The 14,824-nt window shown below is 44.2% G+C and overlaps 1 protein-coding gene across 3 annotated transcripts in view; it reads right to left on the reverse strand.

Annotated features, from left to right (window-relative positions):
• The window catches only part of GARNL3 (GTPase activating Rap/RanGAP domain like 3), a 136,680-nt gene that overhangs the window by 16,548 nt on the left and 105,308 nt on the right, over positions 1–14,824 (reverse strand). For all 3 annotated transcript variants that reach the window (XR_002732587.1, XM_023217113.2, XM_023217114.1), the window contains one exon: positions 14,032–14,098. Coding sequence is in view for 2 of the 3 variants with exons in the window: in XM_023217113.2 (XP_023072881.1) it covers positions 14,032–14,098 (67 nt within the window). In the remaining variant the exon portion in view is untranslated. The remainder of the gene's footprint in view (positions 1–14,031; positions 14,099–14,824) is intronic.

A 14,824-nucleotide genomic window follows, 5' to 3' on the forward strand; every position in this document is an offset into this window, starting at 1 on the left:
TAAACTCTTAAAATTTTTAATGTGTCAAAATTTATCTTTTAACAATGCTTATTGGGTAACTGCATTTCTTTTTTGGTAAATTATCTGCTCATATCCTTCCCTCGTATTTTAATGGGTGCTCATGCCTTTATCTTTTTTTTTTTTTTTTGAGATGGAGTTTCACTCTTGTTGCCTAGGCTGAAATGCAATGGCATGATCTTGGCTCACCACAACCTCTGCCTCCTGAGTTCAAACGATTCTCCTGCCTCAGCCTCCTGAGTAGCTGGGATTACAGGCATGTGCCACCATGCCTGGCTAGTTTTTATATTTTTAGTAGAAACGGGGTTTCTCCATGTTGGTCAGGCTGGTCTTGAACTCCCGACCTCAGGTGATCTGCCCGCTCACCCTCCCAAAGTGTTAGGATTACAGGCTTGAGCCACGGTGCCTGGCCGCCTTTATCTTTTTGATATGTAAGATCTCTTTTCATATTAATGATTCTTTTTTTTTTTTCCCTCTGTTGCCCAGGCTGGAGTGCAGTGGCATGATCTTGGCTCACTGCATCCTGTGTTTCCCCAGTTCAAGCGATTCTCCTGCCTTGGCCTCCTGAGTAGCTGGGATTACAAGCATGCGCCACAATGCCTGGCTAATTTTTTGTATTTTTAGTAGAGACCGGGTCTCACCATGTTGACCAGATGGGTCTTGAACTCCTGACCTCAAGTGATCTGTCCACCTTCATTTCCCAAAGTGCGGGGATTGCAGGTGTGAGCCACCGCGCCCGGCCTATGCTAATGATACTGGCCCTTTTGGAAACTCACAGATATTTTCTCCAGTTTGCTATTTCTAATTTTATGGTTCTTTCTGGCATAGAAATTTCAAGTTTTGTGTAATCAAATATTTCAAACTTTGTTCATGGCTTCTGCATTTTTTTTTTTTTTTTTTTTAGACGGAGTCTGGTTCTTTTGCCCAGGCTGGACTGGGGTGCAATGGCACAATCTCAACTCACTGCAACCTCTGCTCCACTGGGTTCAAGCGATTCTCCTGCCTCAGCCTCCTAAGTAGCTGGGATTACAGGCACACGCCACCATGCCTGGCTAATTTTTGTATTTTTAGTAGAGATGGGGGTCTCACCAGGTTGGCCAGTCTGGTCTCAAACTCCTGACCTCAAGTGATCTGCCCACGTTGGCCTCTCAAAGTGCTGGGATTACAGGTGTGAGCCATCGCACCCGGCTGGCTTCTGCTTTAATGTCGTCCTTAGAAAGGCTCTCTCCACTGCTAAGACTTGGTACACAGTGGTTCATATTTTCTTTTATAAATTTCAGAAACTGACTTTTTATATTTCACTTTTAATTTATTTAGAACTAAAAACAGAGGCACATATTTACTTTCTCCAAAAGTTTGTCCAATTGTCCCAACGTTATTTTTTAAAAAATTCATCATGTCTCTACAGATTTGAAATGCTACTTTCATCGTGTACATTTTATATATACTTGAATTTATTTCTGGACTTCATTCTGTTGTATTGAGTGGTTTATCTATTCTTGCACCAGCATCATAGTGTGCTAATTATTGTAGCTTTGCAATAAATTATAATGTTGAAGAAATAACCATCCTTCATGACAAATCTTTTAAAAAAATTTCCGGCAAATCATTCATCTAATCACCCAGCAGATATTTATGGAGTGCCTACTATGTGCCAGGCATAAAGATAAAAGAATTGGAATTCTGTCTGGAATCACAGTAATTTACTTCATCTGAGGAGAAATATACATCTTTGCAAGATGAAGTCTTCCCATTCAGTAGCATAGTATATTTGTCCATTTGTTCAAACTTTTTCTTAGATTCTACAGTGATGTTGGATTGTCCTTGTCCCAAAATCCGTGAGGGTTGGGACCCTTTTGTGGAGGCTAGTTTTAAAAAAACTATCCAATACCTTCTATACTTACTGACTCAATCAGATTTTCTGCCATTTTTTAGGACAATTTTAGGAATTTATTTTCAACTACAAAATTGTTCTTCTTACCTAGATTTCAAAACTTACCATATTTCATTGAATCTAGGATGTCACTGAATAAAAGATGTACCATTTTTCTGGCAAAAGTAATAAGATACATCATTTAAAACGTCTCATCGAAAAAAAGAAAGAGAGAAAGAAAGAAAGAAAGCTGTCCACTATAATTACAAGATGCATGCTAAATTCAGAGATGTTAAAATGTCAAGAGGCCGGGTGCAGTGACTCATGCCTCTAATCCCAGCACTTTGGGAGGCCGAGGCAGGTGGATCACTTGAGGTCAGGAGTTCGAGACCAGCTTGGCTGACATGGTGAAATCCCATCTTTACCAAAAATACAAAAATTAGCTGGGCATGGTGGTGCGTGCTTGTAATCCCAGCCTACTTGGGAGGCTGAGGCATGAGAATTGCTTGAACCCAGGAAGCAGGGGTTGCAGTAAGCCAAGATCGTGCCACTGCACTCCAGCCTGGGTGACAGAGACTCTGTCCCAAAAACAAACTAACAAAAAAAAAAAAGATGTCATTGGAGGTTACAGTCATCAGAAGGCTTGACTTGGGTCTGCTTTCAAGATGGCACACTCACATGGTTCTTGGCAGAGGACTTAGTTCCTCACCACAAGGACCTCTCCCTTGAGCTGCTTGAGTGTCCTCAGGACATGGCAGCTGGCTTCTCCAGAAAAAGTGACACAAGAAACAATAAGGTAACTACAATGCCTTTGTTGATCTAGTCTCAGAGGTTGCATACCTTCACTTCTACCATATTCTGTTTGATAGACAGGAATCACTAAGTCCAGCCTGCCTACAAAGGAAGAGGAATGATCACCTCTAGGGAAGAAGTATCAAAGAACTTGTGGACATATTTTAAAACCTCCACAATGGACATCTGTGTTGTTTTCAGTTTTGGGCTAATACAAATAATGCTGTTATGAATATTTGGATACAAATCTTTGTGGGGACATACAAATGCTTTCTTTCTTTTTTTTTTTTTTTTTTTCCTGAGACAGAGTTTGCTCTGTCACCCAGGCTGGGGTGCAGTTTCTCACTGCAACCTCTGCCTCCTAGGTTCAAGCAATTCTCCTGCCTCAGCCTCCCGAGTAGCTAGAATTACAGGCACCTGCCACCACGCCTGGCTAATGTTTTTTGTATTTTTAGTAGGACAGGGTTTCACCATGTTGACCAGGCTGGTTTTGAACTCTTGACCTTAGGTGATCCACCTGCCTTGGCCTCCCAAAGTGCTGAGATTACAGGTGTGAGCCACCGTGCCTGGCCTGTGCTTTCATTTCTTTTGCATCCATTCCTGGAAGTGGAACGGCTGGGCCATATGGCGAGTGAATGTTTAACTTTTTGAAGAACTGTTTTCCAAAGTGATTATACCAATTTACATTTCCACCAGCCGCACATGAGAAAGAAAGCCATTTTCTTCACATCCTTACCAACACTGATTACGAGCAATCGTTTTCATTTTAGCCATTTAATAGCTGTGTGATGGTATCTCATTGTAGTTTTTACGTTTTTTTTTTTTTTTTTTTTTAGAGATGGAGTCTCACTATACTGCCCAGGCTAATCTTGAACTCTGGCCTCAAGTGATCCCCCCATCTCAGCCTCCCAAAGTGTTGGGATTACAGGCGTAAGCCACTTTGTCCAGCCCTCATTGTGGTTTTAATTTGCATTGCCCTAATAGCTACTGATACTGAACATCTTTTCATGTGCTTATTTACCATCCACAAATCTTCTTTGATGGAATATCTGATTAAGTGTTTTGCCCTCTTCATAACTGGGTTATTTTCTTATTATTGAGAGTTCTTTATATTTTCCCTTTACCAGTCCTGTATGAGATAGGTGATTTGCAAATATTTTCTCTCTGTGCCTTTTCATTTGCTTGTTCTTCAAAGAAGTTCTTACTTTTAATGAAGTTCAATTTATTAATTTTTTCTTTTATGGATTATACCTTTGGTGCGGTATCTAAGAAATTTTTGTCAATCCAAGTTCATAAATATCTTCTATGCTTTCTTGTAGAAGTTTTTATTAGGTTTTAGGGTTTTCCTGTAGTTTTATGATCCATTTTGAATGAATTTTTAAATATGATGTGAGGAGTCTTTCTTTTTTTTTTTTTTTTTGAGACAGAGGTTCACTCTTGTTGCCCAGGTTGGAGTGCAATGCCGCAATCTCAGCTCATTGCAACCTCTGCCTCCTGGGTTCAAGTGATTCTCCTGCCTCAGCCTCCCAAGTAGCTGGGATTATAGCCATGCGTCACCACGCCTGGCTAATTTTTGTATTTAGTAGAGGCGAGGTTTTACTATGTTGGTCAGGCTGCTCTCGAACTCCTGACCTCAGGTGATCCACCCGCCTCGGCCTCCTAAAGTGCTGGGATTACAGGCGTGAGCCGCCGCACCCAGCCTCTTTTTTTTTTTTTTTTTTTTTTGAGACAGAGCCTCACTGGCTGGAGTGCAGTAGCCTGATCTGGACTCACTGCAGTCTCCGCTCCTGGGTTCAGGTGATTCTTGTGCCTTGGTCTCCAAGTAGCTGGGATTGCAGGTGTGCACCACCATGCCCAGCCAATTTTTTGTGATTTTAGTAGAGACAGGGTTTCACCATGTTGGCCAGACTCAAGTAATCTGCCCACCTCAACCTCCCAAAGTGTTGGGATTACAGGTGTGAGCCATCACGCCCAGCCAGGAGTCTTTCTAAACAGCAGGAGTCTTTCTAAACAGCAGCAAAATCAAAGTGGCCAATATTTTTATTCACTCTTCCACCAAGAGGCAGACAGATCATGTCTTATCTCTGCAACCTGAAAGACCTCTTTTGTACTTTTAGGCATTGATGTTCTTTTTCTAGAGACCAGGGTCTCACCATATCGCTCAGGCCGGTCTTGAACTCCTGGCCTCAAAAGATACTCCCGCCTCAGCCTCCCAAAGTGCTGGGAAAACAAGTGTGAGCCACCGGACCCGGCCGATTTTATCTTTTTTTTTGAGACGGAGTCTCGCTCTGTCGCCCAGGCTGGAGTGCAGTCGCCGGATCTCAGCTCACTGCAAACTCCACCTCCCGGGTTTACGCCATTCTCCTGCCTCAACCTCCCAAGTAGCTGGGACTACAGGCGCCCGCCACCTCGCCTGGCTAGTTTTTTGTACTTTTTAGTACAGACGGGGTTTCACCGTATTAGCCAGGATGGTCTCGATCTCCTGACCTAGTGATCTGCCCATCTCGGCCTCCCAAATTGCTGGGATTACAGGCTTGAGCCACCGCACCCGGCCCGATTTTATCTTTTTAAAAAGGCTGGGTGGGTGCCAGTATAACAGCATCTAGGACAAAATCACTGTAAATAATCTTGAACTCAGCCACTCCAAGTTATAGCACCACCCACACATTTAACCTATATTCCTAAGCTGTTGTTTTGGTTCCCAGAGTTCATGTAGGCCACTTGATCTCCACCTAACTCACTAAAACATCCACTCTAATGCTTGTATGCTACAGCAATAGCAATACTTGAGGCTTCTTTTCATTTGCTAGGAAGGTCCCTGGTTCATCTGGTGGCTTGATCTTACTCACTTTAAAAGTAAAATTCGGCCGGGCGCGGTGGCTCACGCCTGTAATCCCAGCACTTTGGGAGGCCGAGGGGGGCAGATCACGAGGTCAGGAGATCTAGACTATCCTGGCTAACACGGTGAAACCCCGTCTCCACTAAAAATACAAAAAATTAGCCGGGCACGGTGGCGGCGCCTGTAGTCCCAGCTACTCGGGAGGCTGAGGCAGGAGAATGGCGTGAACCCGGGAGGCTGAGCTTGTAGTGAGCTGAGATTGTGCCACTGCACTCCAGCCCAGGTGACAGAGCGAGACTCCGTCTCAAAAAAAAAAAAAAAAAAAAAAAAGTAAAATTCTCCGAGACTTGCAATCTATGGAGTATTTGTTTTCTCTTTCTTAGGATTTAGCTTCCCAACAAGAAGTACATTCTCTTTGTTCTAAGAAAGTAGCAAGTTTTGTTTCAGCCTGAATATTTCTTCTCTGGCTTTTGAATGACATCAGGCTCACAAATTATCTATTAGGTAACATACAACTTTCTATGCATATCCTCAAAGACAGCCTTCAAAATTTAATTCAGCTGTAATTTTGTTCTTCATAATAATGTGGTTACAGCTAGGTAGTCCCCTGTATCTTCTGGAGTCCACCCCTGACTCCATGCTTCCACACTGGGAAGTATATTCAAATGTTAAAATTCCCAAAAGGCAATCAACACAGAAGGTTCTCTGCAACTGGTACTTCTGTTTCTTGCATTATCTGGGTACAGTTTAAAGTTTGAAGCAAAGTAGCAGATCTAATAAAAAGCCAATTTTGAACTGCTTCATTTTGTGTTTTTGTCTCTTAATTTGATAAACACTTTCCAAAGCTGTTGCCACCAGTCTGTGCAAAAACAAGTGTGTTGTTCCTTAGTGTGTCTCAACATTCAGGTAAACATATATTGCACTATGTAGAGCTAAAATTTACCAAGTAAGACCCAGGGAAACTTAAGGGGTCCCAGAGTTCTTACATAATTTTAATTTACCAGCATAAAAACTACTATTGTCCCTAAAAAAATATTGTGTACAAACCAGGTATCATTATGTGGACCACTGTTTTACAAATACAGATTAAGAATACATAGTAGACTAAAAACATATTATCTCCTATAGGAAACACTTCTCATATCCCCAGCCCCACAAACACCCATATTCCCCTACACATCTCCTATAGCACAGAGCACATTGCACCAATTTGTTTATGTGTCAAGAATCCTGGGATGGGGATGGGCAAAGAGAGTGTCTTCCTCCTCTAAAATAATACCTGACATATTGTACTTCATTTATATATTCTGAATAAATGAGTGAATGCTTTGAAGAAAAATGAATGAATGAATGAATGAATGTGAGGTATGGATCAAAGTTTTTGGTTAGCCGGCCATGGTGGCATGCGCCTGTAATCCCAGCTACTCAGGAGGCTGAGGCAGGAGAATCTTTTGGACCCAGGAAGTGGAGGTTTCCGTGAGCCAAAATCGCACCACTGCACTTCAGCCTGGGCAACAAGAGCTAAACTCCGCCTCAAAAAAAAAAAAAAAAAAAAAAGTTTTTTTGCATATGTCTATCCAATTATTCTGGTATCATTTGTTAAAAAAGACTCTTACTTTGCCATTGAATTGCCTTCGTACCTTTGTCAAAAATCAATTTACCAAATACGTGTAAATCTATTTCTGGATTCTTTATTCTGTTCAATTGACAAATTTGTTTATGTAATTATATGTGATAACAAAATATATAATACATTATAATGATATAATGTTATTATGTTACTCACTTGATTAAAAAACATTTAAAATATCTTTTTTTTTTTTTTTTTTTTTGAGGTGGAGTTCCCCTTTTTCCCCCCGGCTGGGGGGCCGTGGCCGGATCTTAGCTCACTGCAAGCCCCGCCCCCCGGGTTTACGCCATTCTCCTGCCTCAGTCTCCCGAGTAGCTGGGACTACAGGCGCCCGCCACCTCGCCCAGCTAGTTTTTTGTATTTTTTTAGTAGAGACGGGGTTTCACCGTGTTAGCCAGGATGGTCTCGATCTCCTGACCTCATGATCCGCCCGTCTCGGCCTCCCAAAGTGCTGGGATTACAGGCTTGAGCCACCGCGCCCGGCCCTACAATATCTTTGTTATGATGAAATAAAAAACTATGACATTGAAAATCTTGAATAAAGTCTTATGACACTTTTTCTGTAATAACATTTTATATTCTACATAAAATTTGCCTTGAACCAAGGCACAGCTGGCAGGTAAATAGATGGGGAATGTATCCCTCAATCTTCAGCCTCTTCCTCAGAACAACACTGGTGAGCTGCTCCCACTGTCACCCAACACTATGACGCACACAACCTGCACCAGCTCCTTCCGTGCTTCCCACAGAATCAGGGCACACCTTCCCCTGTCTCCAGGAGTCTCTGGAAGTCACATAGGAATTTCCTATGTGAAGGAAGGCAGTGGGAGGCAGAGGCTGGCTTGGGGAAGGGAGCCCTCACTAGGGATAGTGAGAGGATTGCATTAGGGTTTTAGGAAGCTGACTCCAGCAGCAGTGCAGAGGGGAGAGGTGGGTTGCTCTAAGACGGAGCCAAATTCCGAGAAATTCCGTGTGTGGTACACTGACCAGGTGAGCAGTGACTGGTCCATAAAAGATAGGCCATTTGGAATGAATCTGAGCTGTGTGGGAAGACAGCTTGGAGATGGGGAGTAAAGGAAGGGAGAAGTCAATTGTGCCAACTGTGTCTCTGGCTTGGCTGATGGGTGGAGGGTGATGCCCTTGCACTGGGGTGGGGCACATCAGAGCAGGAGCACATGTGAGGAGGAAAGATCTTGAGTTCAGGGTGGACAGGCTGAGTCTGAAGTGCCCTTGAGCTGCTGAAGTGGGCTGTATAGTAAGGAGCGCAATGCACTGGTGCAGAGTTCAGCAGTGGGTCTGCACTGGAGAGAGCTGGGAGTCAGCAGCAGCACATTGGCGATCAAGCGTGCAGGGAAGAATGAGCACGCCAGATAGAAAGGCGAGGACAGGGCCCTCTGGAATGCTGGCGTTTAAGGGATGACTGGAGAAGAGACTGAGAACGGCACAGCACTGAGACAAGATAGCCAGAGGGGCAGAAAGAAAGCAAGAGGTTGGGACAGAAGCTGGGAGAGAAGAAAGTCTGAAAAGGAGAGTGGACAGCAATGTCAGAAAGGTGGGGACAGAAAAGTCTCCTTGGGTAGATCTGCCTCTGATATGACTCTCTGACACAGGGCACAGGTTTGGCTCAGTCCAGCAAAGTTTATGGACACCAGCACTGTGCCAGCTGGGTCCTGGGGTCCGGGCCAGAGAGCTAGGCCATGGTCTGGCCTTCTGGGTGTTTGTAGTTCACTGAAGGGGGCTGTCCCCTTTTCTTTTCTTTTCTTTTCATGCCATCTGCTTCCTTGTTCCCTTCTCTCTGGGCAGCATACTTTCAACGGCATCCTGTCATATGGAGTCCTGTACAGTGTAACAGTTCTTTTCTTAAACTCCTGATATCTCCCACTTCCGTGGGAGAGAGAGGTGTGGAAGCTGGAGCTTCAGATCAAGGCCTGTGCTGCGGGGCAGGAACAGGGGAGGTGACAGCGCCATCGGAAGCTCCAGGAACAAGCACCTCTCCCACCATGTCAAATCTTTTTGGAATGTCCTGGCCCATCGGGGCTTAGGGACTCCTTTGATGTGACCATGTGCCTTGTAAAACAGTTATCTTATTGTTTTACAGTAAGTTGTGTATCTGACACAGTGAATTAAGACAAAAAGCTAACCACAGTCAAAGGAGCCCTTACTTCCCGAGAGAACAAACGCTCCAGAGAGGACACCTTGGGCACCACGGCCACGGCCACGGCCACCTGTGGCTCTGATGCTGTCAGGTGTGGCCAGTCCTCCCTCTTCCCACTGTGTCCTGATGGCTTCCACGGATGCAGGGACTTGCTCCAGCAACTCTCCCCCTTTCCCTGGCACCACTAGTCCTCCCTTCCCTATTGGAGCTTCCCCCATGGCCTTACAAACTTACTATTTATCCCACACTTCAGAAAAACAAAAAGACCCTTTGAACGCCCTTCCTGTAGCTATTACACCACGCCTCTCTCTTTTTCCCTTAAAGTGAGTCTCTGAACAATCATCTGTGCTCCCAGTCTTTCTCTTCTCCCACTGCCTCGCAACCCCTGTGAACAAGTGTCCCCCCTGCTTTCCAGAGATGCCCGCTCTTGCCTTACAAATGACCTCCACCTCGCTGGGTCCAAGGGTCCCTCTCAGATGGGCACTGCCGGCTCTGGCGGGGGCACAGGTGAGGACGCCCTCCTTCCTGCAGGCTCCTGGTAATCCCTGCCTTTCCGGGCACTCCTCAGTCTACTTTGCTGGTGCCTCTGTCTCTCCCTTCCCCTTGGTAATTTCTTCAGTTTCATGACTTTAAACATCATTTATATGCTAATGAAAGAGCTCCAGGCACAGCTCTTTCTTGAGAGCCTTGGACTTGCACATCCAGGTCACTGGGCATCTCCACAGGGGTACCGGAAGGCATTGATAGGTCCAGGCTGAACTCTTGAGCTTTTCCTCAAACTTGATCTTGGCCGAGCTTTCCTCATTCAGGAAGCCGTGTTCTCCATTCTGCCAGCTGCTCAGGCTCCAAATTGCAGAGTCTTCCTTTTTTTTCTGTCTTCCTCTCACATCCCAAATTTGATTCATCAGCAAATTAGCTTGGTTCTTTTTTTTTTTTTTTTTTTTAACTGAACACCATTTAATAAAAAACCAGTAGTGTACACAGGAAGGCTGCACGAAGATACCATGTTGCCGTGGAAGGCTGGTGCTTGCTGCTGGGAAGCTGAAGGCAGGGGAAGCAGCAGATTTGAGGGACGAGTACTAGATCTTGGTTCTTACATTTGAAATGTTTTTTTTATTTTTTATTTTTTTTGACAGTCTTGCTCTGTCACGCAGGCTGGAGTGAAGTGGTGCAATCTCGGCTCACAGCAACCTCCACCTTCTGGGCTCAAGCGATTCTTCCGCCTCAGACACCCCAGTAGCTAGGACTACAGGCGTGCACCACCACTCCTGGCTGATTTTTGTATTTTTAGTAGAGACAGGGTTTCACCTTGTTGTCTAGGCTGGTTTTGAACTCCCGACCTCAAACGATTTGCCCACCTCGGCCTCTCAAAGTGCTGGAATTACAGGTGTGAGCACTGCACTTGGTCCTTATATTTGAAATGTATTTCGGGGTGGGTGCTCACACCTGTAATCCCAGCACTTTGGGAGGCTGAGGCAGGTAGATCACCTGAGGTCAGGAGTTTGAGACCAGCCTGACCAACATGGTGAAATCCCGTCTCTAACTAAAAATACAAAAATTGGCCGGGTGTGGTGACACGTGCCTGTAATACAAGAATTGGCTGGGTGTGGTGACACGTGCCTGTAATCCCAGCTACTCAGGAGGCTGAGACAGGAGAATCGCTTGAACTCGGGAGGCAGAGGTTGCAGTGAGCCAAGATTGCGCTACTGCACTCCAGCCTGGGCGACAGAGCTAGACTCTATCTGGAAAAAAAAAAAAAAGAAAGAAATGTATTTCGGACCTGACCTTCTCAGCATCTCCACTGCTATAGTTCTGGTCCTGCTGCTGTCCTCTCATCAGACATACGCAGTCGCCTTCTCCCTGGTCTCCCTGCCCCTACCCCTTCAGCAAATTCCCCACAGCAGCCAGAATGCTCCTCTTCAACTTTGTGGATCCTGTCACCTCTTTGTTATTTAGGAGGCTGAGGCAGGAGAATCGCTTGAACCTGGGAGGCGGAGGTTGCAGTGAGCCGAGATCATGCCACTACACTCCAGCCTGGGCAAAAAGATTGAAACTCCACCTCAAAAAAAAAAAAAAAAAAAAAAAAGAAAGTCTGTGAAGGTTAAAAAACTGAGTTCTGAATAAATACTCTGATGATTCTGGAATAAATAGTGGAAAAATAAAATCTTGTCCTATCAGGCAATGTGTTATGGGCTTTACGGGTATCATCCTGCTTAGTCCTCACAACAGTTGTGAGAAGCAGGTTTTGTATTCTTACTATTACTTATCTGGTAGTGAAGACTTAGTGAGGTTAAATATGATCGCATTAAAAACAAGGGGCACTTAGGCGAGCTTTTCTAGTTTTCCTGGCATGATTACCTTTAAAGCATCATAAGTAAACAAAACAGTTCACCCTTAGCACTGAAATTACTTGCATTAAAGGTGAATGATTACTGGGTGCTAAGGGCAGAGCCAAGTTTTTTTTTCTTTGTCTTTTTAAACAGTTAAAGATGGACTCTGGTAATAAAAATAGAGTTTTAATTATTTAAAAAACCCAACATTAGTAGCATATTGAACTATTTATACTATTTTTTCCCCTAAAGTTTACCATGTGAATATATTTTTTCAAATAACACGTAACTGAAAGTTGCAATCTCCATTATAAAATATTTTCAACTTTAACATATCTGAGATAAAAATTCCTCCAGTTAATATTTATTTTTAATATTGCTTTTTTAATACAGAAAAAAACTTCAATGATACAAATCGGTTTCAAATTTTGGGGAGAGCATTATCATTCTGCAACACTTTGTTGAAAAGGGCCTTTATTGTACAGGCGTCTGTGATCAAGTCAAGAACATAGACTAAACAGGCAAATTTCACATGTGCGGTGTGTTTAGGAATGAGTTAGAGAAGTGACCTGGATGACCGTGGGGAGAGACAACTGGTTTTATTGGGGTTGTTCACCAGATGCCTCCCAATGTCTTGAGGAAAAGAAATATAGAAAACAAAAGCCAGATTTCTGACCCAAAGAAATGGGAGGAAGTGGCATGGTTTGGGGAAGACTGAGGCTATGGGAACCTCTGAGGGTGCCAGGGCCTTGACCTTGGGATGTCAAGATACAGAGATGTCAAGATACTTCTGATGTAGTGGATCTATGAAAATAGACACACACCGATCCCATCCTGAGACGAAGTCAGAGCCTGAAGCCGGAAGATGAGTAAAGCCATGGGAAATGGAACTCCCGAGGAAGGGCTCCGTGAGACCCAGAGGCTACGGGAACCACAGCTGATGCAGCAGCCGCTGAGTGAGGAGCCTGGCCTGTTCCAGTCAGCACTGACAAGTCTGGCACAGAGCCCACGGCATCCACATTTATTTCCATACCCTTTTTTTGTTTGGGATTAATTCTCCCTGTCTAAAAACCTGCTCCATTTTTCTGTTCTTAACTTCTCTTCCACCTAAAATCCCTTCCAGCCTTTCACACGGTTAAAGGATTAAAAAAATCCACATCAGTTTTTAAAACATTCTGCCACAAGTTATTCTCATAGATGTCTCAATAAAGTAAAAAGAGCATACTTTAAAAAGATGAATTTCTTACAGAAGTGACTTCTACCACGCAGTCCCAACCCCTCCTTGTCCCCATAAATCTGGAGATGCAGGGCACCAGCAGCAGTGGTGGCCTGGCCCATGGGGTATGGGAGAGTGGCCTGTTCCTGCTGCCTTAACGGGGCCCTTCTCATCACATGGGTCATTAAAGACCTGCTGTTCTGAGGAGGGTGCACAGCTCTGTGCATAAAATGTCCCCAAAGAGCAATTATTGTTGAAGAGGTTCAATCACCTTCTCCTAACTTATTCCCCATAAATCTCTAATTTGGAAAGATGATGTTTATAAAACAACCTTCTCTACTAATAATTAGCTTTCTTATATTTATTAATCAAAGATTAATCAAAACATCTGACCCAGCATCGCCACTCTAAATTGATAAAATCCTAGGCTGAAAAACATGTTTTATGTCTTGTTAGACTGGGCAGCTTTATCCAGGAAAATAGCTTACTTCTTTTCTTTTAGCCTTAAAAAATCCCTTTTATGAAAATGTATTATAATATTAGCTTTTGAAATGCTGAAAATCCTTAAAGATACTATTTGATACCTTTGGTCTGCCCAACACCTACCCTGCCACCTAATTCAAACTAACCCAACTGAGGCCGGATACCCTGGGTCGAGGCTGATTTCATTAATACCCGAGAAACAGCAAAATGTAGAATAGTGACAGTGGTTAGTTAAAATTGTGGGTGCTGGAGTCAAGACAGCACCAGATGCAAACCCTGGCCCTGCTGCTTAGTAGCCACAAGACCTTGAACGAGTTCACCTCTCGAGGCCTCAGTTGCCTCATCTCTAAACTGGGGATAATAACCGAGCCTGCTGCGGGCATTCATGGTGAGAATCAAGTGAGACAATGACCACAGCATACCGAGCACAGCACCTGGCACACAGTAAGGGCCCCCTAACTGGAAGCCACTGTCATCACCGGTGCATCCTGGAAATAGCACCACCAGCGCCAGTTCTTGCACTGTGTCACCAAGAGGCCTGGTGTGCAGAAGGTATTTTTCCGTTCCTTCCTGGAAGGCAATTACAAACTCAGGAATGATACACTGAGTAAATCTAAGGAGAATCTTTTTAAATTGCCCAGAAAAAAAACCAGTCCATTTTAGCAAATAAAGATAAAAGCACATCCTTAACTTACAGTTGTAACACAACAGCAGACCAGCTTCTCCATCTTCGTACACATCAATAGCTGCAACAAAATTAACCTGCAATGATAACGGGCAACGGTAGTGGGCAGGCTGGATGCTGACCCTGTGAAAAGACTTTTTCAGGTTGTGAGCGATTGTGGGGGCCGTGGCCCTCTGTGATGCAGGTGCCATGGGGTCACGTCTGCCCCACCAGCACCCACAATGCACATCGGGGGCTGGGATTATAACACAATGGAGGTGAGAAAGAAAAGAAAAGAAAAAGGAAAGAAAAGTCTCTCCATTCTTTCTTCTCTGGGACTTTCTCATATCTTTTCATAGCCATTGAGAAGCTCTGTGTTTGGTATGTCTCCTCTCTCTATTGAAATGCCTCAGGTTTATATGTTGTGCTCCAGCTCCCAGAGCATTTTCACATGAGTTGTTCATTTCACTCGTAAGAGAAAGTACTAGGCTGGTGCCCAGCAATTGCAGAAAGTATCCCAGGAAGTACTAGGCTGGTGCAAAAGCAATTGCCGTTTTTGCCGTTGGAAATAATGGCAAAAACCGCAGTTACTTTTGTATCAACCTAATATTATTGGCATTATGGTATAATTATCATTTTACGGAAGATGAAAGTGAGGCTCAAGGTGAAGTCACTTAAGGCCCTTGGCTGGTACACGCCACAGCCAACATCTGAACTAAGATTCCGGTTCTCTTCCAACCTTATCGCTCTCATACCTCCAGTGAGGCAATCCTTCTGCCTCCACCAGATAAAGCCTGTGCAACTTAAAATCGCCACGGCATGTC

Source organism: Piliocolobus tephrosceles, chromosome 14, assembly GCF_002776525.5.
Source record: "Piliocolobus tephrosceles isolate RC106 chromosome 14, ASM277652v3, whole genome shotgun sequence".
Classification (NCBI taxonomy): domain Eukaryota; kingdom Metazoa; phylum Chordata; class Mammalia; order Primates; family Cercopithecidae; genus Piliocolobus; species Piliocolobus tephrosceles.